Raw genomic sequence first — 25,304 nt, forward strand, 5'->3', positions numbered from 1 at the left:
TTGGCTCGGGCCTCTCCTAGGGGTCGACAATGTGTCATTTCCACCCGGCTAGATTGCCCTCTGCCTATCTGATATTAATGTGCAAATCAATATTTCAGGGATTAAATTTCCCTTCTTCATTTTTTATGGTTTCTACCTCAATAAGTCTCCCGTCTAATAGAGGAGGCTGGATGATTTAGAAGCCTTTGCTGCGGAAAGGGAGAGGGAGAGCGAAAGAAATGGAGAGGAGCTTTGCAACAAGGCTATCGCCGCATTTTAATGTTCGTCTCCGTGGATCCCCCATAGGCCCTCAGTAAGGAGGGCTGTGTCGCTGCTTTACCGAGTAAAGACAGCCAATTTGGCTAAAAGGGCAGAAAGGGAAAATATGAGTCCGGTTGAATACTTAAGACGCTGTGGTAATCCGAGTCGCAGGTATTAGTGAAGGGGAGCTCCCCCCCCCCTCCCTGAATACGCACACACACACACACAGTTACATCCAAACCTGCATTACCATCCGTCACGCTTCAGCGAACAGTATAGCTTACCAAAAGCCGGACTGCTGTAACAATATATTTTTTTTCTTCCTCCTCCACTCTTTCGCCTCTCTTTTGCATAGAAGCCCGTCGACAGAGATTTACTCTCCTGCGTAACAACATCTGGCGTATGTGTGCGATAGAAATGAATCACTGTGACACAATGACCTGCGTGTGGTTATTGGGGAAGGGAGGAGCCTATTACCATAGTCATAATACGGCATCTCATTGATAGTCAACTAAATGAGCGTGGACCCTCTGACTCCCCATGGACATTCATTAAGGGACGGTGCACACAGAGGCGTCCGTCTGCCCATAGGTGTGCGTCTGTGCATGTGTGTTTATTTAATCCTCCTTCCTGTACCATCTGGTGCATGTGTGTATGCGTGTATACGCTTGTGTCCAGCAGCACAGTGTGAACCCCCCCCCCCCCACACCCCCCTCCCGGCCTCCCCATCCAGCTTTTGCAGCGGAGTAGACTGTTTTAACATACCGTTGATAGGGGAGAGTGTCAGCGAGTGAAAACACGAAGCGAGAGGGAGAAAGAGACAGAGGAAGAGGCACAAAAGAGCTCTAATTGTAGCACGACCGCTTGGCTTCCTCCCTGATTCACGGCCATTACGATGTGAAAAGCACAAGCGCCTGTCCTCCATTATCAAAACGTCGGGCCTACACACACTTTCACATCCATACACGCATGCTGGGGGGGGAATCATTTTTGTCTCTTATCTGTGGCTCAACTAACTGATATCATTCTGGTCACCAGCTTTGAGGAGATTCAATATTGAACGTATCCAGCGTTCTCCATCACGCGGATGGTGGGTGGTTGAATTTACAAAGTGAAAATGAATTCTTAATTTCAAAGCCTCCGAGCAGGATCATCATTTTTTTTTTGACTCTTGATGGTCCCAAGTTTTTTCCGCTCTTCTCTTTCACACTTGTTCCTTATGTTTCTAATGGATGGCGTTTTATGCAACATGTATTATGCAACTGTTCAAAGCATGTAGTGTTTGATGCAAAGAGCTATCTAACAGCTGAATATTTCAGACGGATCAAGGTGGCGTATTCTCTTTATGGTGTTTGTGTGAGGGGTGACGGTCTACAGCGCCAGTGTCAAGGTCTCCCGGCTCAGCGAGGCCTGTAGGGGGAGAAGCTAAGAAGTCCGCAAAAGCTCAGCATTATGTCTCCGAGAGGGGGGGGGGGGGCTTCCTTTGTCAGCCCTGGGGCACCACCGCTAACACACACTTTCTCTCCATCACACACACTGAGCGGGAGGCGGAGGAGGGTTAAAGACTTGGAACGAGATCAAGCCACTTCGTAGCTCCCAGGGAGGGTACTTGTGAATATTCGAGTTTTAGTGTAATTAGCACTTAATTATATTAACATATGCAAATTGTCAGGCGGAGAGCTTGTACCGCCGGTGGGTATCGGCTGTGATACAAGTGACTCTATTGTACCACCACGGCAGAGAAAAAAGAATAATGGGTGTGTGTAAGGCAACGAGCCAGCAGCCAGCAGCACCCCCCCCCCCCCCCACCCCACCAACCCCCCCCCCGTGCTAGCACATAACCAGCTAACGTAGCTCATTTAAATCTATGCCCGGCCGCTTTGCCAAATTTCATTAGTCGCCATGACGACCTGGCTAATTGTGCTGACTAATGTCCCTTGATCGGTCTTCAGTCAGGATGGGGGGTGTCCCCTTCGCCCCCACCCCCCTCCCAAAAAAAACAAAACATGAGAGGGGTAGAGCGGGAGAGCGAGGCCCGACGGTCCAGATCAGACCAGCACACAATGACTCCTCTTTACACACGTTCCGCTTGTACCAGCATTTGCATATTCAAAAATACTCTGCCATCTTTCCGGGTCGGCTCAGCGTGCGCGTTTGCATGCGCGCTCGTGCTTTGGCCAGGTTTTTGTGCGCAGCATGTGGCAGCAACGTGTCGGACGGGACGACAACAGCTCAGCTGTGTGTCGTGTGTGTGAAACGTGCAGCACACTCCCGTCTGTGGAGATGGACGGGGACCGCGAGGCTGGTATGGCCCCCGCGTAGCAACACAGCCGAATTTGTTTTTGATTATTGTACCAGACTGATATTCTGGCAAAGAACAGCTTGGGCCTAAGTAGCCGGGACAAGGAGTTCCTCCTCTTTAAACTTTCAGCGTTTCGGTTCCACCCAAATATCTAATTACAACACATCTTCATAGCTACCCCCGACCAAGCAGCAGGACTTTCTCTTTTAAGGGGGGGGTGGACAAACATTTAATTTTCTGTGCTTCCCGCTGGCCAAAGGTGGATAGAGATTGGGCCTACTTGGTGCTACTAGTACTCGCATGCTAATCCTGTTTTTTGACAGGAATGTAAACTGATATAATTGCTTTTCATAGGCAGGAACGGCGGTTTATACAAGTGTGAAAGCACGGGAAAGGGGATTAGCATTATTTTGCATAATGCTGGGCCGGCGCTGAATGGGGCATTGAACGCTTGACTGGGTGACAGAGATGAAAGAGAGATGAAATGCTCTTCCCCTCTTCCCCCTCTCTCCCCTCCGGTCCCTCTCTCTGTGGTCGCTGTTGCCGGTAGAGGACTGTGTTTGCTGGAGAGGACCCCGGAAACACCGGGCCGGTTGTTTTTGGGCTGTTTGTTCGGGTGCCAGCGGATGGGAAGCCGTCATGTGAGGCAATATGTATGATAATAGACTAACTGTGTTAAAACTTCTGGCTTCTTAAGCCCCCATGTAGATACTGAACGGCATCCCTAAAGCACCGAAGTGTGCAATTATGTAGTGGATGGATGTGGCTCAGGTAGCATTTACATGGAAGGAAGGGAGCGGCTTTCACGGATCAAATCAAACCACACCGTTCTTACATTTTCCTTTATTCAGATGTTTACTGAGGATTTGGTCGGATATCGTCTGGTTAGAGGGAGCTGCGGAATTGCAAGCCAGGTGTGTTTCATGTGAACGTCTGCGTGTGTGTGCAAGCTCTGCTGGTAGTGGTGGGTGGGGGCACAGGGGCGGTGACGCAGCTCAAAACCTACGCCGCCGCCGCCGTGACTTCCATATGACCCGACCCGACTTTGTGAGTAATTTATGATCAACCGTCATCATTGCTATTGCATCTGGCGTATGGAAATGATCCCGGGGTCGAGGGAGGGGCGCGGGTCGGGTAGTGGAGAACATGAACACCACAAAAGCCGGTGCGGCCTGTTTTTGTTGTCCCTCATTGGACAGGATCCTCTTTCTTTGACCTTTTGCACGCCTTCCCTCGCCTTTCATATGTTAATGCTAGCCAGACCCGAGGAGGAAACGTGCTGGAGCTGAGTGGAGGAGGACAAAGACTCCCTCTCTCTTTCTCTGCCTCCTTTCCACGCCATATCTCCTCTTTTCTTGCCTCTTCCCCTCTCAACAACTTGACAGACTTGAAAGGAAGCGAGTGCTTAGCGGATGGGAAATGGCGGAGACGGCGCTCTCGCTGTGACCTGCACCACCTGTGAGGATCAAGTGCGCTACAGCGATCCTCGGTTATGTGTACGTGGAGTGTTATTTCGAGTGGCCCTCGTGGTGTGTATCGCAGATGGGTAATCGTTTGAGCCGTGCCACCGGTCGCGTTATTGCTCAGTCGAGGAGTGATGTGTTGCTTTTTTTTTTTTTTTTCCCGAAGGGGAATCTGGTCCAGTTGCCATCCAGTTGTCTACATTTCTCCCGGTCGCTCTCGGCTCTTCCGACTCGATGTTCTCGCGTCCAGTAAAGTACTGTCTCTGGCGGGGTAAAATGATACTAATATAGTTACTACAACCCTCCCTTAACACAATACGCCGCAGCACCACTGTTGAGCATGACGTGGTTTCGGGGCTCTTCTGGCTCTGTTATGGGAAGGGGGGCATGTTATCTGTAGGAAATGTAATTTTTGTCCTCATTGAAATCGTTCATTATTCAGGGCCGTTATCTAAATGTTTTTGTTGCTGTTGGTCCTGCGCCAGTAAGGATTGCGTTACCCTCTCTCTCTCTGTGTGTCATGTCTCTGTGAATGTCTCTCTCTCTCTCTCATCTCGCCAGGCCTTCATCAGTCTCTTAAGGGAAAAATAGAAAGAGGGGAATTTTTCTCTTCCCTCTGTGCTCCGTCCCGTTCTCAGGCTCTACTGCCTATTTTACATCAGCCATCTCATACAGGATATTAGCCGTGGAAAAACATCGGGCCGGGTGTTTCATTTAGAATAATATGTTTATTCTTTTGGTTTGAAAGTTGAAAGGGTGGGGTGGGGAAGAACAATTGGGGCGGCTTGTTTCGGAGGCTCTCTCTGTTTGATCTGAGGTCCTGTGGGCCCTGGGGGTGGCCGGGATTCTCAGGTTTAGGTCAAATCAAATAGGCCGCTGACAAAATGAGGCCTCTTTCTTTCGCTCGTATTGTCTCTGTGATTTGCTTTCTCTGTGGGCGACTGTTGGTGTCTCTGTCTCATGTTCTCTGTAGCTTTCTGTCTTGTCTTTCATTTGCATCTGTGGTTTTCCATTATTCCTGCGGGCACGGCCGTCAGGTGCAGAGGGGAGGTAATCGCACACAGGGATCGGCTTATCCCCACTGATATTTATTTTACTTTATTGTCCGTGCGATATGCAACTGTACTTGTTTTGTATATCAGTGCGGAAGCTGCAGCTGTAGCTTTCGGGCTGTAACATTACTTGTCCTCTCCACTCGTTGATGCATTCACTATGAAGGTCCAGGTCCATTTAAGTGGCTCAATGTCCCCACCTTGCTGATTTAACAAAACATTCAGTAGGCAGTAGGTTTTAAAGAGGGTTGTCCTTCTTGTACATACCCAACACGATAATACATAGTATTAAAAACTCGTATGCCACGTTACATCAATGGCTCTCAGAAATGATTTTATTCGTTTAAAAGCTGGCAAAGGAAAAACAAATATAGAAAAAAAATATGCAGGGCTACCTCGTCCAAAGAGTACTTGAAAAGACAGGCTCCGAGTTACGAATAGGGAAAAAGTTGACGAATGACTAAGTTCCTCCAGGTTTTAGAAAAGATACACCACAATAGCACAAGACGTCTCATGACAAATGATGCATTCTCCCTCCTCGTTGGCCAAAGACAAAGGCGTGGATTGAAGAGGCAGAGAGCCCAGTCACAGGACAAATTCACATTAATAGACCGTGAGGGGAAATAGAGCAATAAGGAGAGAGCGATGCTCTATATCTACGGACATTAAAAAAAAAAAAAACACATCTTTGACAAGATAAGAAACTGTACATTTTCTCAGATCACCTTTACGTTTTCTTCGGTTCAGGTGCATTATTTGTATGTGTGTCGGCATGTGCCCCTGACCATGCATACATTTATTTCTTATCCCCGACATGATTGGCACGTAGTATTCCTGAAGGCAATAACATGTGGATATCAAGGCCATTGGCAGGGCTCGTCAGGGAATAAGTGGCAAATTAATTATGCATCACTGGGCTTAAACAAACAGTGTAATGAGACATGAGAAGAATTTACAAAGAATTTAGTAGCATGGAGAGCTTCTCAGTTATACTACTACTATTACTTATAATAACAACGATAATAACAATAAGACTTTATAATAATAATAATGATTAGTATTATCATTATTGTTATGGTCTCTATGATAGTAATAAACATTATATTCTCAATTTCTTTAGATCATTAGCCGGGTGGAAATGGAAAATGTGATTAAGCCTTCGTTCATGTGGCCACATGCGATAGAAGCGTTTTGTAGCAGCAGGGATACGGCATTAAAAAACGGAACCTTACCTTTTCCAATTGAGTCTCAGTTTGATCTAATACAGGCGAGCGAGCACATGTCTCCACGTCTCCCGCAAAGAGACTCTAGCCAACATTATTACTCCAAAACTCTTTTTTTTTCTGGCCTGGCACCAATCGTGGAATAATCTTTAATTATTTACTTTTTAAAGAAAAAAAGAATAAGACCCCCTTTTTTTTCTGTGACAGTAAAGAAGAAGAGCAGAGCGGTTGCGGGAATGTTCTTGTATATGAAATTGTAGGTATTAACGGGGCCAGTTTTGTCAGCGGTTTAACTGATGTATCAGCTCTCTGCCCCTAGACTAAATAAAGTAGGGAGTAGACTGTTTAATCCCAGTTTAGATGAGAAGATATAGGAAGGCTTCGGAGGAATCGTAAGAAAAGCAAAGTATGGCTGAAGAATGGAACTCTTCTTTAACACAATACTCTAAACAAGCGTCGAGATGGTGGTGATGGATGGTCAAGTGCAGCTTTGGCGCTCGGCGAGGACACTCGTACCTTTTTCTCATGTAAAAATAGCAGATTTTAGCAGATAGCTTGGCCCTTCGGGTTATGTCTATAGTTAAGAGTCTGTGTGGGTTTTAGAGAAAGAAAAAGAAAACAAGGAGAGAGTTATTGCTGACTGTGTTCCTCTGCTGCCTTGTCATTGACCCCCCCAGTCCCTGGTTGTCACAACCATGGCAACGCAACAGAGATATAAAGTGGAAAAAAAAGAATGAGACCTTCATTTAATGTTGTCAATTTAACAGTAAGTACGCACATGCATTTTTATTTATTATTTTACAAGTAAGATCTCAATTTGGTATTTCGTCAGTTACATCTAATCGTTGTTATGTCCTACAGCGAACGGCAAGGTAATGGGTCCCATTTCATCTCGGGCCCCTCTCAGCGGGCTGCTGCTGAATTTTTGTGACAGTGTTTATTCGATAAAAGAATATTATGGTGGTAATCTAAAGACAGGCTAATTACATCCGACAGTTGTTTGTTTGTAGCGAAATCCAATTAAAATGTACACTTTTCAACTCAATAGCTCATCCCCCCCACCCCCTCGTTCTCTTTCTCCCCCCCCCCCCCCCCCTGCATGGTAACTCGTAAAAGAGCCTCTGATGGCATAAAAAACAACAACTGCGCTTTCCTAGTGGTTTTTGTGAGAAGAGGGCAAACTCGCAACAGCTGTCAGAAAAAGGGGGTTTGTTTAAAAAGCAAATGGCTTTGGTCTAAAGTTCATTTGGAGACCTCTCTAATTAAATAGAGAGCCAAAAGCTTAAGTTAATTAGTAATTCCCGGGGTCCAGAAATTAGACCTGTCACGAGCATTCGAGCTCTTGGAAAGCTGAAAGGTATGTGTGCGTTTGTGTGTTTTGCGGGTTTTTTTTTCTTTTCTTCACCAATCCCTTACGCCTGCAGTCATCTCCTAACACAAGTGTGCCGGATTTTGTGTCCGTCCGTGCCTTTCGTTATGCAAGTCCCACACATTTTTTTCCCCCCAGTTGAAATGCTCAAGACATTAGTAGTCTTCTTGTGGCGTGTCAGAGTGAAGCTCTTCGGGGATGTTTAAGTGAGGGGCACATAGCTTGTGGCGTCAGTCAGGATACCTGCCCTATGATTATGTTTATGAAGATAATAACAGGGCCAGCGTTCCGCCGAGCACCGTCTTCAGAAAACAGCGGGGGGTTTGAACTTTAAACTTTATTGTTACCCGCGGAGAAGAACTGGAAGGTTCGGTCGACGAGTCCGAGACGTTTCCGCACAGTAGGCAAGTGTCTCTGTATCTTAACTGTTATTTGTAAAAGCAGATGTTCTCGTCTCTTCTCTTCTGTCCTCCTCTCTTGTACTTTACAGTGTAATTGTACAGATAAGCACAGGTTAAGTAGACATAAATCAGCTGACTTTAACACGCCGGAGAGACAAGATGTCCCTGCCTGTTTAGACCATAATAGAGTAATAACTAGCATTTGAGACCGACAGCAACCACACTGCTGTGATGTAATGCCTCGACTTCAATGTACTATTCTGTTACTAGCTGTACTTCTGGCATGTTTCTTGGTCACTTGATATAGATAGACATCTTCCACCAAATAGGGTAACATTTGTGACATTTTCTTTCCTTTCCTAAAAAGGAGTGAATGTTAAGCAACAAGTAAACAGAGTTTCTACATTAGCTGGTAATGCTTGATGATAGGTTTCAAAATATCAGCAGGACTCACTGCTCTTGCAAAACTGATTTCAGGGGCTGGAAAAGTACTACACGCTTTTAATTTCCGACTGCTGTGCTTGTGACAGCGCAAGTATTTAAAGAAAACATCACGCTATTTTTGAAGGCCCCGGAATAAGCGCCACGCACGAGCTGTTTCACAAGAATCCCAGTTATCACAGCCCAGAAAAAGCAGAGAATCAGAAGCTCGGGGGGCCGTTGATACAGAATAACCAGCCATTTATATTTGCCAGGTTGATGTGAAATGCCTGCGTCAGAGACTGCTCTCAGTGTCTGTCTGTGAGTGTGTGCTATCCTTGACTGACGTGGACAATGTTTGCCTAACCTCTTCTGCGCTGCACCACCACGGCCTTGTCAATTTAAGTGTGTGTGTGTGTGTGTGTGTGTGAGTGAGTCCAGCAATGGCAGCTTTCATTTTTAATGTTTTCAGCAGTGTTTTTCCTAAACAAACCTGCAGAGAGGCGGTCTGAGAAAAAGAGAGGGGTCTGAATCAACACCCGTGAGTGATATTTGCTTGGGGTGATATAATATAATCGTGTGCATCCCCACACCCCAATAGAAAACACTTTTTTAGAGAGCAGATTTTTTTTTTCCAGGCTTTGTATTTAGCAGGATTATTAATTTCACTTGGCAAATAATCCCACTCTGCCACCCCCTTGGACTCGCTATGTTATTGCAAAGAGGAGGTGTGTGTCTGTACGGGCATGGTCTCGTGCTTCGGCCTCATCCAAAGGATAAGGCTGTGATTTATGTAACCGCTAAGCCCTTTCATATTGTGTATGTTGTACCTTGCAACAGCACGATGAGCAGGCTAGATTAATATTTATTTAGCACAGGCAAATACAAGGATTAAGCAGTCATCATTTTAGCATTAATCCTTGTCTCTGGTGAGATGCAGAGACCAAGAGAGGCAGATTAGTAAACGCATAATTCAACAACACCGCAATTAGTCGGCGACTTGCTCCCCTCGACTGTGCAGAAGAGGAGACGGGGCGGCAGGTGTGCAACACGTGCACTCAAAGTTTGTGTCTTCCTTGGCTTAGCTACCGCTGCCCCCGCTTTGCGTGTCCTGCCCGGACGTTTGACTTCTCTTTCTCACCGTCTTCTCTCCTCTGAAGAATCCCAAATTGGAATTAGCAGTGGTTTGTCTGATTCACTCATCTGACGTAAATGCGTCTCATGATCTTTCCACTGTCAGAACACACATGCACACCCACGCACGGACACACACGCGCACGCACACAGAAACAGGCCGACACACATGCATGCAAGAGCAATGAATACTTCTTTCTTAGCTGCAACCACGTGGGAGAAGGATACTTTGCTTACACTGTGCGAGCCTTTTGGAGTGCGAGTGTGCGTGCGTGTATGTGTTTGGAGTTACTTGGGAGTCTGTAAATAAAATGACATTCTTTACTAATTAAGTTAAACTGCCTTGCTGGAGACTTGACAAAAAAAAAAAAAAAAGAAGATGAAAGCTCCCAGTGTATTTTTTGTGTTTGTACTTTGCGGGCTCCGTGTGTGTGTGTGTGTGTGTGTATTTGAATGTGTACGGTGTTAATCTAATTAGCTCTCAGCACTCTCAGGTGGTAACCAACAGAGATGCCGTGTGTGTATCACTGTTTGTTAGTTCTATCCTCCAGCTTTAGCCAGAGCATCCAAGTACCCCAGAAAAAACCCCGATAATCAAGAGCTGTAATAAGTAATGTATGCGTGTGTGTGTGTGTGTGTGTGTGTGTGTCTGTCAGGGGCAACCCCTCACATACGGGGCAACAACAAGGATCGGGGAAGGGGCCAAAAAGAGCATTGGAGAGCTGGTGTAGTGCAGTGAGAGGTGATCCCGGGAGGTCACGAGGGGGCGGGGGGGGTCCAAACCAGATGTGAAGGCGATTGAGAGAAAATAAAAAGAGGGGAGATGAATAAAACGAACGCACAGACGAGTCGTGCTGCGATAGAGAAAGACAGGGAGAGGCATAGAGAGAGAGAGAGAGAGAGAGAATGGCATCCTCAGTTCCCCTTTGCCCTCCTTCCTCTCTCTCACCCGGCCACTGAATGTTAATGGCTTTTCTGCGCCCCCCCCCCCCCCTATACGCACACACACACACATACCTCCCTCCTATCCCTCCCCATGGACACTGGTGCTTTGTTTGTGGCAGTGCTTCTATTCTTTCAAACTTAATTACCTTCTTGCCTTTTGTGGCGTCAGGGGCTGGAAGTTTTGCTCTGTGGCGGTGGAGGTCGTCACACATTCTTCGGCGGTGCTTTCCCTTAATCTGGGGGGGGTGGAGGTGGCGGGGGTGAAGAGAGCGGAGCTTCTACCAGCGTGCAGTAAAGCGGTCGCAGTACCCCTCCTGTGCACGCGAGCGTACGCGTGCACGGTCATAATAGTCGGGGCATAGGCTGCCCTTTGTTTGTGCGGTTCATTTCCAATCAACCCTAATTAACTAGAGAGTGTTTCCAGATTGCCGGGGAAAGAAAAATCCCCATTTTTTTTTCACTCCCCTTGGTCTTTTCTGTTTTGAGTTTGAGGAAGGGGAGTTAAAAAAAATGGAGGCATTAGCAATGTAGATTGGCTTTGCCTTTGATGCTTAAAAAAATCTTTAGCAAGGGCAGCAATTGGTGACTGCGACCCGGCAGTGTCTGACTGTTTATTTTCATGTTTCAGTTTGAGTTTAGTTTGAAATATTGCCTCTTCAAAGGCACGAGACTTGTGCATATATTTAGACGGGGCTGCGTAAGCCCAAAGTCCATTTGTAAAAATGTCAAAGTTCTCTTTAATCCGTTAAACTTTGTTTCCATGAAATTGTACAAGTAGCAGATGACAGAGACCTGGGACACAAAGCATAACGAAAAAACGGTGTCACAGAAATACATTTTAACCGGGCTGTAAATTCAATAGGATGTCCTCGAGTCTGAGAGGTCGTTGCCTCTGAAGCAGTCGCCTGGAGGACATGAAAGATGTTTTCACCTCACTCTGCTTTAAGTTTGGATAGGGGCTGGTGTAATCCGATCCCAAATCAGATTTTGGGACCCATCTGCGGCTTGAGTGATGGGATTCTCTCATGAGAGGGAAGAAAAGACAAACATGGCCCCTGGGTTCACTATTTGTTCTTACCTGGTCAACAAGTTTGTTTTTGCATACTCGACTGTTTTGTATCGGATGACGCTCTCATCTCGCGTGTTGCTGATTATTTCCAAGGTCAGCCAGATATTTTCTAACAATGAAATATCGGGTAAGCACCTGAGGGCAGTTGAGTGTATGTTACCTGAGCAACCAATGAGACCAATTTACTTGTCATCAACCTGAGGGATAGGACCTGCATACCGACCCATGAAAAGAAAAAGGCCACTTCCGTCCTCTACATTTCTCCTCATTATCCTGCTGCTCGCTTCTCTGCAAAGTGTTCCCCTCTATTCCTTCCTTCTGCGGTCTGAGATCATTGCTGATGTATGCATAGTTTAGATGTTTATGTGCTAAAAGGCATTTTCTGTACCAGAGTAGGTAATTTGTCGAACAGGATTCTTGTGCTAAACGGAGTGGCGCTTGCTTTAGGTGTCTGGGCCGCGCCTTGCAATAATGATAAGGTGTCTTTTGGTAATGAAGGCCTTTGCTTACAGGGGAGACACCGGGGTAGAGGACAGGCGGACAGAAACGGGTGTGGAGGGAGGGGGGGGGGGGGGTATCCGGGAGATCTAGTGCACCTAAGGTCTAATATTACACCTCCAGGCAACAAACCAGGGCTCCATGAAAATTCTCTGTGAGATTAAGAAGTAAAGAAGACAAAAAGCACTTGGTCACGCAAAAGCCCCTCCCCCTCTCATCCTTTTAAAAATGTTCTTCCTCTGTCCTCCCTTTTAAGACTTTAAACAGGGAGCATTAGGCCTGCGTGTGTGTGTGTGTGTGTTTGTGCACACATGCATCAGCACTCTTTGATGCCAGCCGAAGATCCTTCTTGCATTGTGAGGAGGGAGATAATTCCCCTCCTTCATCCATTTTGTTTTTCATCCCTCCATTTCTGCATGGCAACAAATAAACAGGTCTAATTAGACCCGAGGAGGCCTATTCATGGCGCTGACAGTGGGAGATGGATGCAGGGGCTTTCACGGTGCCCTTCGCCTTTGTCTTTGGATAACACTTGGTGACATTTTGATAGAAGATTTGGTGTTAGACTGAGGGGCCACATGCCGAGACTGGGGTGACCTTCTAGGAGACCTCAAGGAATGGACACATAGCCATAGTCCCACGCTGTCTTCTGACTTTGTTGTTTGACTCCACCCGCTTTCGTGGGTCACCTTAAAGCTTGAGTCTGGATTTAATTTCATTAGTTATTGGCTGTGGACACATATGTATCCAAACATTTTGGCAAGTAGAGAGGACAAAAAAACATTTTAGACCACATACCCAAATCACAGATCTGCCTTACTCCAGTGTTTACACATCTTATAAATATTCGCCGCAGTATTAACAGCGCTGTCTTCAGTTGCATTAGGATATCGGACAGCTAGTGATGAAGAATTTGAACCTAAAAGATCACTGTGTAAACAAAGACGGCAGTGTGGCCACACTGCAATTACGGGTTTTGGCATTTAACAGGTTGCATCTGTGGCCGATGCCTGATAGACACAGTCGACATGTTGCCGCAACACTTTGCGTATTATCAGAACATTTATTAGAACTGAACTTGGGCCCCAACAAAGGCCGTTTTGACTGTCACTGTAGCTTTTGTGCAGGAGAAAAGTTGGGGGAAATTTGGTTAAAAAAAAAAGTGGAGAAATTCCCTGCCTTAGACTGCCTCTGTCTCTCAGGGCTACTGAAAAGCAGATGGAGGAGCGAGGAGGGGAGGAGGCGGGGGGGGGGGGGGGGGGGGGGGAAACAATGGGCCCAAGAGTCTCTTAGCCCCTTTCTCGCATCAGAACTAGCAGTGTCCAAACCAGGCATTCCTGGGCTATTATTTGCCTTTCACTGGATCTGATCTGCCACTTTAATTACCTCAGTGTATGTGTGTGTGTGTGTGTGTGCGTTCGTATGAGCCTGTGTCAGTGTGCATGTGTGTGGAACCAAAGGGACATGCTTAATTAAAAAACAAGAGGTGGGAGCGGCTCAGGCCACCTTTTGTTCTTCTCTTAAAAGACGGGAACTGTTTCTGCAGTGTGGAAAAACCTATCTCTTTTCAAATGAAAGGAGTGTGGTTGGTTAGCGGAGCGAAAAAAAACCCAGTGGGGGGGGTGGGAGGGGGGGGGGGGGGGGGGGTTCCTAGCTAGCAGTAACATGATCTGTCTTAAAAGAAGCAGGAGTGGGCACTGCTACGGGGGAAAGGTGCTAAGCCCGGGGAACTGGACACAGACAAACGTTTGAAACAAATGTCAAGTAATGACCCGATTACAAGTTATTATACTGATGTGTACAAGTCTCAGGACTTTGGTTGGGCTTTGGAATCAGTGATAAAAATTAATAATGGACAGTTGTGTTATTGTTAGCAGGCCTCCTAGCGTTAAGGCTGGTATCTCAGTGCCAAGTGCTTAACACATTGGATATCCGCAAGACATAATTATACACTTACAGTGTTAGGAGATGCATAATTCATAAACCTCCTCAGTGTTTTATGTCCGAGCTACAACTCAAAGGGGTCGCTCCCCAATGGCGTAAGCAGTGAAGTGACACCACTGACAAGTAGTAAATCCTGTCGCATGTGTCGCATTAGCTCTCAATCCCACTGCTTCTGAACAGCTTTACCCTCAATCACAATAAAGACAAACCTTGTTGAGGGGGACACTTATGGAAAACTGACATGTATATATTAGACTGCAGGAAGAAGCCCAGTGTGTCTTTTTTTTGGCGCTAGGGTGACCGCCATGACGGATTTAGGTTAAAAAGCTACCTGAGAAGCAGTTTATGTGGATGTGGCAGAGCCTTTATCTGCTTTATGTTTTCTTTCAGACAAAGTTATCTTTTTTTTTCTTTCCCGGCCAAACATAGAACAAAGATATATCTAGAATTGAGAAATTTGGGGTAAAACAGACTTGTGTGTGTGTGTGTGTTAGTACCGTGCATTCTTGTGGCTTGACTCATATTTGGCCTGTTTCAATTCCTCGCTTGCGTGTAGAACACAAAACTAAATGCTGCTTCTATCTTTGCAATTACAAGTGTGAGTTAACCTGCAGACAGATGTGTTTGTGTATAGGGAGTGTTGGAAACCATAGTTGTTATCGTCAGGATCTCTGCCTGTGACTAGAAATCTCTTCGGTTAGATCAACAAAACTATAAATCATTATTGCACCTTATCTGATTTATTTTCTCAAAGTTGGTTAGATTTGCCTGCATCAGGAACAGTGAAGATAGGTATCGGTCACAGAAAAGTACACTGTTTACAACACGCATTTTCCAGTTAAAAACATTTGGCGGACAATTCTGCACTCCATTAAAAATGTGAAAAAAAGTTAACGTTTGCAGTACGTCTGCGCTTTATCCCGTCTCAAAGTACATACCTGCCTTACTTTGCCGTGTGCACGTCGCGGGTCTACCTCCGGGCTTTTGTCACATCCGTGCTGAGAAGATAAGCATTTCTTTAATCTCACAAATAGAGAGACAGAAACCCGAGTGAGACACAGAAAGAGAAAACATAATTTAGCCCTTTTAATCTATCACTAGTCCCCATGGAATCATCTCTGGGATATGTCAGATTAGACCTGATTATAGCGCGTGCATACACACACACACACACACGCACGCACACAAATATACTCACGCACATGTTTGATTTCATTCCTCACGCTTTTACTGTCCCTTCCAATGGCTTTGTTTGGTCCTGGATTGTTGCAGATTAATCCTCTAATTGCTTTGTAGCTTTGTTGTGAGAGAGAGAGGGAGTGTAGAAAAAGAGGGAGAATTAAGCAGCAGGTGGATTGGGTTAAAGGTTAACATGGCTCTTTAAAGCTTTCTTTTAATGCCAGCTCATTTACACGCAAGCATCTGAAAGGCGCTGGTACTGTATCAAGTGGAAAGAAACTGGCATGCAGAACAAGTTCATTTCATTTCTTCTAAGTAGCAATGAGGCCTCAGTTCTCAGGCTTTTGGTCTGTTTTTCCATCTCTCCGTCTCAGTTGTTTTTTCTCTTCCTCTTTAGTTGATGAGAAATCATTGTAAATCATGATTATGAAATTAAATGAGCGTGAGTTTGTGGGCTTAATATGCTTTTTGTACATTTCTGGCATCAATTTGCATTGCATTTGTGGCTTGTTGTGAAAAGCCAAGAGATTGAAGTAGTGAGGGTCTGAAAGATGGGCCGCCACCCAGGATTGATAACATCTCACTGGTATTCCAAACATCATTCTTCATGGAAGCTCATTCTTTTTCTCCTTCTCTCTCTCTCCCTCTCTAATCTTTTAACATAGCATCAGGACAAAACAGAGGTACAGCTGCTCTCAGTGTTGCACAGTGGTATGTCGATCAAAGAGTCTGTTTACTAGACAATTGAGGCATTCCTATTAACTTCCCTCCTGCCGGCTGTTATGGGAGCAAGGCATTCGTTTATTTTCCCTGTTTCCAAGAGCTGGTTCTATCTCCAATAAGAGATGAAACTTTTGTTCAAGGGTGTTTTTTTCCTGTGGTTGTGGCAAGCAATCTCAGTCTGCCAGTTATAAGACAACGATGCAAGCAGGAGCAGTTGATGTTGGTTTTCTAAACTTTTCAAAAGTTGCGTCATGGTGCTAGCAACGAACACTTTTTTTTCTGTTAGGTGTATACAGAGATAGACACCACTTACATGCTGTGTTGATGAATGTGTGATATTGAAATGCATTGCCGTAGAAACAATATACTCAAAACTCAGTTAGAGGTTTTACTATTGACTGCAACACCATTCACTAAATCCCTGTTGTCCTCTTTTTGTCATCTCCAACTCAGGTCCCTGTTAGGCTGGATGCGATGAGATCCCTATGTAGTGGTCGTCATGGCAACTTGTGACTCCCCCCCTATGGTGTCATCACGGCAGCAGGAACATGGTGGCCAGAGGCTGGATGCTGCTGCTGAGGACAACTCCGTCATTGCCATGGAGACCAGTGTCGCCAACAGCAACAACGCCAACAACAACAACCAAATGTCGCCTGCTGCCATTGGAAAGCCAGAGAATGGCCTTGGAGAGCCCACTGTGAGCCTGCTGAGGTCTTCTACCCCCACCAATGTCAGTGCAACCACCGATCCTGTACCTGAACAGAGTCGGAGAGAAAGCTTTACTACTGGTAACAAAGGGAGTGTTACCGGGACTTTACCAGGAGGAGGAGGAGCAGCTTTGGGTTCGGACTGTTCTGCCCCTGCCACATCTCCTGTGGCACCGGCAAAGGAGATCCCCTGCAACGAATGTTCTAGTTCCTTCTCCAGTTTACAAAAATACATGGAGCACCACTGCCCCAACGCCCGTCTGCCTACCACTGGAGGTCACGAGGAGGGTGAGGAGGTTGAAGCGATGATAGGGGAGGAGAGTGAAGATGAAGGAGAGCATGAGGTGGGTTCTGCAGAAGTAGGAGAAATGAACAGTGAGATGGAGATGGAAGACGATAGTGATGTGGAGAACCTGAACGGCGAGATCATCTACCAGCCCGACGGTTCTGCCTTCATCCTGGAGGACGCCAAAGAGCAGTGTGGCAACCAGGGGGGGCTTTCTGGGCCTCTCCAATTCAGAGGCCTACTGTCCCCCCAGACCTTCCCCAATGCCCAGGGCAGCAGTGGACAGAGTGGCCTGAGCCCTGGGGGAGAGCGGTTGGAGCAGCCCGCTGCACCCATGTCCTTCTACCCCCAGATCATCAACACCTTCCACATCGCTTCATCCCTGGGGAACAACCCCCTAGTGGCCGACCACCCCTCCTTCCCAAATACCTCAGCTGGAGGGCTGGTGGGCACTGGTCCCGTGTTGCACAGTTTTCGTGTCTATGACCTCCGCCACAAGAACGACAAAGACTATCTGAAGGCGGATGGTGCAGCCAAAAACTCCTGTGTGTCCAAAGATGTCCCTAACAATGTGGACTTGTCCAAGTTTGAGGGCTGTGTGGCCGATGGGCGGCGGAAGCCTGTGCTGATGTGTTTCCTGTGCAAGCTGTCTTTTGGCTACAGCCGTTCCTTTGTGACACATGCTGTCCATGACCACCGTATGACCCTGAATGATCAGGAGCAGAAACTGCTGGGCAACAAGCACGTCTCTGCCATCATCCAGGGCATCGGTAAGGACAAAGAACCTCTTATAAGCTTTTTGGAACCAAAAACCCCCCCCAACACCGTGCTACCCCACTTTCCCACTCCTGCCAACTTCCTAGGGCCAGACACGGGGCTCCGCGGTTTGTGGAACGCTTTCCACAGTAGTGGCGAGAGTACCGATTCCCTTCAGGCAGGTTTTGCCTTCCTGAAGGGCAGTGCCAGCAGCTCCTCCAATGACCAAATCCCCAGAAACCAAACCATGCCAAAGGCTGAGACCAACCCAAACCTCGGGGGAGGGGCTGGTGCCCACAGAACCCCCAGTGGGAGTTCTGCTGCTGCCACTGTTGGCAACCTGATAGGTTTGAACTCTGATAATGACTGCCGGGGCCACGTTAGGGACACATGCACTTTGCAACCCAATGGGCAGGACCTGAGCCAGTACCCGCATGTCAAGCGTGAGCCCAGTGCAGTTGGAGCAGAAAGTCCAGAACAGGATGAAGATGCTTACTCCAATGGGGGAGGAGTAGAAATGGAGGCAGACGAGGAGGACGAACAGACCATGACGATGGAAGGCCAGCGGGCCGACAGCACCAGTAGCAAAGATTTCCTTATCTTAAACCAAAGTATTTCCCCCCTTTCCAACAGTGTGCTAAAGATGAACAGCGACAGCAAAGGCCCTGCATCCACCTCCTCCCTGCCTGCGTGTGAGAAGATGGAGGTGGAGAAGAGCTGCCTGTCCACTGCCCTGGCAGCAGCAAGAGAGCGGGAGAGCAGCAACGACTCAACCAGTGAAGCCCTGGCGGGACAAGATGGGTCATCGTCATCCTTTCACCCCCTTGACATGATGATGATGCGCAGAGATGATGAGAGTCCTGGACCTCTGCATCAACACACAGGAAACCCCAGTACGCCTGGAACTCCAGGGACGCCTGGCACACCTGGTCCAGGGGAAGGGTCCCCAGGTAGTGGGGTGGAGTGCCCCAAGTGTGACACAGTGTTGGGATCTTCACGGTCTCTGGGAGGGCATATGACGATGATGCATTCACGGAACTCCTGCAAGACGCTGAAGTGTCCCAAGTGCAACTGGCACTACAAGTACCAGCAGACGCTGGACGCCCACATGAAGGAGAAACATCCAGAGTCCGGTGGATCATGTGTGTACTGCCGCACAGGACAGCCTCACCCTCGTTTAGCCAGGGGCGAAAGCTATACCTGTGGATACAAGCCTTTCCGCTGTGAGGTCTGTATATCTTATTTCTCCATCGCTACGGACTTCTGTTTAAATTAAAAATGATGAGAATTTTGGTTTTATGTGGATGTTTTTTATTAGCCAACTTTGATTCTTGATTGAACACAAACAAACTGTGGACATAATAACAGAAACAGTTTTCCATGATTTTAATCAATATATTGTACGTGAGGCATACTCTGCATATCATGACCTCTATTAATTCTTCCTCTTTTAGGTGTGTAACTACTCCACCACCACAAAAGGCAACCTAAGCATCCACATGCAGTCAGACAAGCATTTGAACAACGTACAAACGCTACAGAACGGTGGCAGTGACGCACAATACAACCACAACCATAACCACGCCAGTCCTGTACCCAGTGCCAGCCTTGGTGGAGGCTGCGGTGCGCCGTCGCCGTCAAAGCCCAAACAGAAGCCGACTTGGCGCTGTGAGGTAATGAAACAACAGCGTCATTGTAGCGCTGTGGTAGCTTCACATCAATTTGCTTCTTTTAATAATAAGCCAGTTCTTTCACGCGCCGTCACTATGTCTGCATAGTGCACATCATCTGATCTCATGATTATTCTGAATTGTTCTTACATTCTAACATCTCCTCCAAATATTGTTGCAAAAAAGTGATCATCAGAATTGCACTTCTAAAATGCTCGCACCTAATGTTTTTCTGTGGATCAGATATTGAAGATTTTCTGTTTATTGTCATTACCCATTTTCACTGTAATATCAATAATAATATGTGTTTTAGATGCAATTATACACTGAATTATAATTTTATTTTATTTTATTATAAAATATTGCTTCAGTCAGACAATGTAAATTATATCCCACCTCGCTTCCAACAGGTGTGTGACTATGAGACCAATGTTGCACGGAACCTGCGAATCCATATGACTAGCGAGAAGCACATGCACAACATGATGCTGCTGCAGCAGAACATGAAGCAGATCCAACACAGCCTCCATATGGGCCTGGCCCCGGCCGAGGCAGAGCTCTACCAGTACTACCTGGCTCAAAACATGGGCCTGGCCGGTGTGAAGCTGGAGAGCGCAGCAGGCAGCAGTGGCCCAGATGCTCAGATGATGATTAACCCGTTCCAGATAGATCCTGCAACCGCTGCGGCTCTTGGATCTGGTCTCGGTGAGTGATACCAGATTTGAAATGGAAAATTAGTTTTACATCATAATCAAAATTATTTTGGGGGGTATTTCTGCTCAGGGTGTGAGAAGGTATTTGGCTTGTGCCCCTGAGCTTCTTTTTTTATTTCTTGTGCTCGTCTTTCATTTTAACTTCTGTGTGTTTTGTCTCATATATCTGATGCCATCTGGGTATTTCTCCTTTCCTTCGTTTTTCTTCATTCCCTCTAACCTTTTCTTTTCATGCTCCCATCCCTTTTACCTTGCCCCCTCACCCCCCCAACCCCCCCCACACACACACTCATCTTCTCTTTTTCTTTCCCTCATATCTCTGCTCTCACATTGTCCCTCTGTCATTGTCTCCTTCCTTTGACCCCTCTCACTGATTAAAAAATGATTATGAGACGCCACATGAGAATTATTCTTAATCTTTCATTTGTAATTTTCTTAAGTCAGCTTAATCCCTCCCCCATACACACCCCGCCCCACCTTTGCTCACCCTGGAGAGGACTCACACTCATATACACACACATATACACACACTCTCACACAGCAGGAAGCGGATTCCCGTAGGAGTGAGAGAGATTTAACAGTGACCCTGTAGTGTTACACCCCCCAATCCCTCTTCTAGTGTGGAGGTCACAGCCCAGCCAGCAGATGTACTCTCAGTGAATTACACTGATAACACACAGCTCCCCATAGTGAGCGCAGCTGTACATAGGTTAGATGGTGTGAGCAGGATATTTATGAAAGTCAAATAACACAAACATGCACACATACTGTACGTGGAAGATTAATTAGCATGGTTATATGTTTTTTTTTTCTTCTTAAAACCAGCACAAACCGCCACACAAACCGCTCATCTGGTTATCTACTAATTGGGGAAATATGCTTGAACTGGGTTGTGATTCAGATGATTTGTAATCGTCAGATCCTCTGTGCTCCCAAACAAAGTGTTGAGATGTTATCTGAAAAATGACACGTTTAGCTTTGGTAACATGCGTGGAGAGACAATGAAGGGATCAAACGAAAGAGTTAATTACATTTCTATGAATGGCAGATTTTTTTTTTTCTCCCTCGGTGGCCCGGCAGAAGAAAGAGAAAACTTGTATAATGCAATGATCAGCTTTTCAAATCTCTGCGTGGATGTGAGAAGAGCCCGGAGCCCTGAAAACCGTTGTCCCGCCGTTGCCTGGAGTAGTAATTAAAGCTACCTGATGAGCGAGTTAGCAAGTTGAAAAGGATGATTGTAATTGATCCTGATTCAATCCTATTAGGGTTTTTTTTATAGACAAGACTTTGTGAGGAGCCCTAGCCCTCTGTGAGGCTTTATTTTATCAAATCCTTTTGTGTGAGAGAGGCCTGCATGGAGGACTCACTTTTCTCTCCACACTTAATTTCATTAAACAAGCCTTTTCTCCTTTATCCGTCCCCCATGTGTGCCAGCCTTTCATATTCATCCGAGCTTTGTCTTTCCGTCGTACCTCTCCTTTTTTATGTATCACCCTTCTGTATCTGCATACTGCCTGCCTGCTATCTGACATATCATACTCCCATGCTTCCCTGTATGTAGTCCTCATGCAAGCCATAAGTTTTAAACACCTTTCTGTTGTTTCCTCTTTGCTGTCTTAACCTGCTTTTGTCCCTCATTTCCTCCACAGTGAACAGTGACCTGTCAGCGGAGTTGCGTCTCGCCAGTGGTCAACTCATGGCAGACGATCTCTCCCTGGTGTCCGCCGGTGGAATGGGGGGCATGTCCTCATCCGACCCCTCCCTCGCCTCCATGTCTCCACCGATCAACGACCCCTCCCTGCGCCTGTACCAGTGTGCTGTGTGCAACTGCTACACCACGGACAGCCTGGAGGCTCTCAGCGCCCACGTCAACGCCGAGCGCGCCCTGCCCGAGGAGGAGTGGCGCTGCGTCGTCGGCGACGTCTACCAGTGCAAGCTCTGCAGCTACAACACCCAGCTTAAGGCGAACTTTCAGCTGCACTGCAAGACGGACAAGCACATGCAGAAGCACCAGCTGGTGGCCCACATCAAGGAGGGAGGCAAAGCCAACCAGTGGAGATTAAAGTGTGTGGCCATTGGCAACCCGGTGCACCTCAAGTGCAATGCCTGTGACTACTACAGCAACAGCGTGGATAAACTGAGACTACATGCCACCAACCAGAGGCATGAGGCCGCCATCCGCCTCTACAAGGTAAAAAATCTCTATTCTTTGCCAGAAACTGACATTATGTTGGACAACGTACGTCTATAGTAGCATTCTCACTTGTATGCAACTCAGGGGAAAATCATTCATTTTAAGGTCAGATTTGAAGAAAAAAAAGTTCAAAGCATAAAATAATTGGCCCCCATTCTCTCAAGTGAGCTGTCACATGTCACTCGTGTTCCCACGAGAATGGAATGGCCGAGATGAAGAAGGTCACTCACAGGATCTTTTCCGTTGGCTATGGGTAAATGTGTTGCTTATGACCCGCTGGCACTACCGTTACTGTTAATTATACACAAGCGACGTACTGTCAACCAGTTCCAAAATTCAAGAATGAGCTTATAACATCAAGTTATAAGCAAGTTTAACAAGTTTGAACATTTTAATTAGACCAGATTCTGTTGATAATGTAAAGAAACAAACAAAACAAAACAAAATAATCTAAAAATGAGCTTCATATTTTGTTATTACCTGTTATTTGTTCTGTAAAGTGACTCTGGTTACCAGAATAGTTGAATTTATACAGAAGTAACTGACTGAACTAATGAACAGATTTCTCCATCGGCTTAATGAGATGCTGTTACATTTCCGAGGGCTCGACCTGCAGGACAGGATCAAGTGCATTGCATTAATGAGGATTTCTGTACACAATATTTGGTAGTGGGATGTGTTTGTTTGTGTATGTCTGTGTGGGTGTGTATGTTGTACCTTAGATGGAGAGTCTTAGGCATATCAAAAAAACGTTCCTAATTTTTTAGTGGAGGCTTCTATTTTTTTAGAGTAGGATATACAACTAAAATGTAATTATTGAGCCTGCTGACAATTAATTAGTTTTATTGTCAAAGTGTGTTTGATTTTGCAAGTAGATTTACAATTTCCCCAGTAATTTCCAAATAGTTAGAACAACACCAGGAGTTTAGGTCATATTTTGTCCAAAATAAGACTCCAGTATTTTCTGTCAAGTCCCAAATCAAATCAAATTTTTTGATTTTCTCAAGGTCTAAAGTCATCAGATTATTTATTTGTATTACCCGCATTCAAGTCATGTACACTCAAGTCCACGTCTATGAAAGAAACAAAGACAAGATCAACATAAAAGGGTGATCTGCAGCATTCCATTTTTAATAGAAGTCTTACTCCATGGACGCCCCGACTTTAATCGAAGAAATTCTACAATTTCTTTGTTGAAGATGTTCGTGCGTGACGCAGTGATCTTGAAGCAATGTAATTTATTCCTAAACCTGTGTTTTGTCTTACTCTTACTTACAGCTCCAAGTCTTGAGTGGATTAAGCACGCTGGCATTCTTACGGTTATTTAAAACAGTCGCAGTAGACTTAAACAGGATGTACGCGTTGACACAGGATCGGCCGGCAGTTTAACAAGGCCGAACTTGGCATGACTTGAGTTGGAGATGTCTCTCCTCAGGGACTGTTCGCTAATTGCATTGAAATATTTACAATACAAATTCTGAACTAACGTGCTGCCGGTGCATTGGCACACATAGAGTTAACTTATAGGATCAGCTTGATCAGCCCGCGATAATCAGATTCACCTGAGTGTCATAAGAAGACTTTAGCATCAGTGTGTGTGTGTGTCGTCATTTTAGAGTGTTGAGCAACTGTTGGCACCTGTTGATGTAAAAGTTGATTTAAAATGAGGCAATAGCAAAGTAGTGGCTGCTATCTTGCAAAGAAAACTATTTATATCAGCTGTGATTAAATGTACAAACCCAACAAGTACAAACAACAGTTCAGAAATAAAACCAAAAGTCTTTTGTAATTTCAACCTTATTTTACTTTCCAAGAAAAGTAAGTGAAGTAGCAGAGTAATGTTTTAGGCACACACAAACAACAGTGTGTGCAGGCAAGAGAGAGTCATCCAAATGCCCCCTCCGTGCACTCATACACCCCTGTACCTCATCTACCCACCCACCTCACGGGCCTCATATAATCTGTTCCACAGATGACGCTTTTAATGCCTCTGGCAGAAAAGCCTCTATTTTACCCTTGGACATGTGGTATTAGAGCAGAGAGAGGCCGAAAGTAAGCATAAAGCAGCAGTAGAGACGGAAAAAAAAAAGAAATTCTTTATTTGACCAGAAAAACACCTCTCCTTTTATGTATTGGCAGAGGTGAAAAGCACATGGGGATGGAGGTAGCTTGGCCGGGCACATAAAAGATCCGAGTGTTGACGACTTTACCATCTGTTTTTTTGGAAACGCAGAATATCTTTATGGCATGGGAAACCATTTGAAGATGCAAACAAAAAGCATATTCAGGAGATTTTATGGCTGCTTTGTAGTAGCAATGGAGTACTTCTAAGGGGAATTGAGAGTTTAAAAGTGTTTTTTCTTTTTCCCAGACTTTGAAACTGCAGGCAAATGACATTAACAGCACGTTGACATCAAGTCATCTGGTGTCCAGGGCACAGCAGGTGGTGCAGGAAGTCATGCGCCTTATATGGAATAAAAGCGGATGTCCACGCCCGGCTGCTTATTGGAGACGAAATGTAGGAAATCCAAATGGTGTAATGAGAGTCTAGCTCACGCTGCGGCTTTTATCTCTCATGACACCAAATTATTAAGTTAGCGTGTAAAAGCGAACACATAGAACCTTCCCGTAGTGTTATCACACCTGCCAAGTGCAAATCCTTATACCCTGGAAACACCTTAACTGGTGAAATGCAAGCCGTTTTTTAATGTAGCGTTTGCCGTAGCATTGCATGTCCGTAGCTGGCCCGGCGCGTGTTTACCTTAGCATCGGGGATGATGATGTATGGCTTCGTTAGGATTTTTAATAACAAACACAGGCCTTAATACACATGGAGGCAAGAGTAAATCTGTCATTGCCATTCACAAGTGGTGCAGGGTTAAGTAAGGGCTTTAGTTTGTAGTGAGCATGTGCGTGTCCCCACAGAGCTTTGAGGTCTAGAACCGGGCCGTGCTCGCCCCTGGGTCATTAGAAGTTGAGAATGTTCATGGTCAATGTGGCATAGTCAAGGACCACA

General features: G+C 46.0%; 1 protein-coding gene across 2 annotated transcripts in view; it reads left to right on the forward strand.

The window, feature by feature from the left end:
* zfhx4 (zinc finger homeobox 4) overlaps window positions 1-25,304 on the forward strand; it is a 79,677-nt gene that overhangs the window by 6,709 nt on the left and 47,664 nt on the right. For both annotated transcript variants that reach the window (XM_040166738.2, XM_040166736.2), the window contains exons 2-5: window positions 16,416-18,939; window positions 19,166-19,384; window positions 19,792-20,086; window positions 21,744-22,285. In XM_040166738.2, coding sequence (XP_040022672.2) covers window positions 16,462-18,939; window positions 19,166-19,384; window positions 19,792-20,086; window positions 21,744-22,285 — 3,534 coding nt within the window. In that variant the 5' untranslated portion in view covers window positions 16,416-16,461. The remainder of the gene's footprint in view (window positions 1-16,415; window positions 18,940-19,165; window positions 19,385-19,791; window positions 20,087-21,743; window positions 22,286-25,304) is intronic.

This window comes from Gasterosteus aculeatus, chromosome 21 (assembly GCF_964276395.1).
Source record: "Gasterosteus aculeatus chromosome 21, fGasAcu3.hap1.1, whole genome shotgun sequence".
Taxonomy (NCBI): domain Eukaryota; kingdom Metazoa; phylum Chordata; class Actinopteri; order Perciformes; family Gasterosteidae; genus Gasterosteus; species Gasterosteus aculeatus.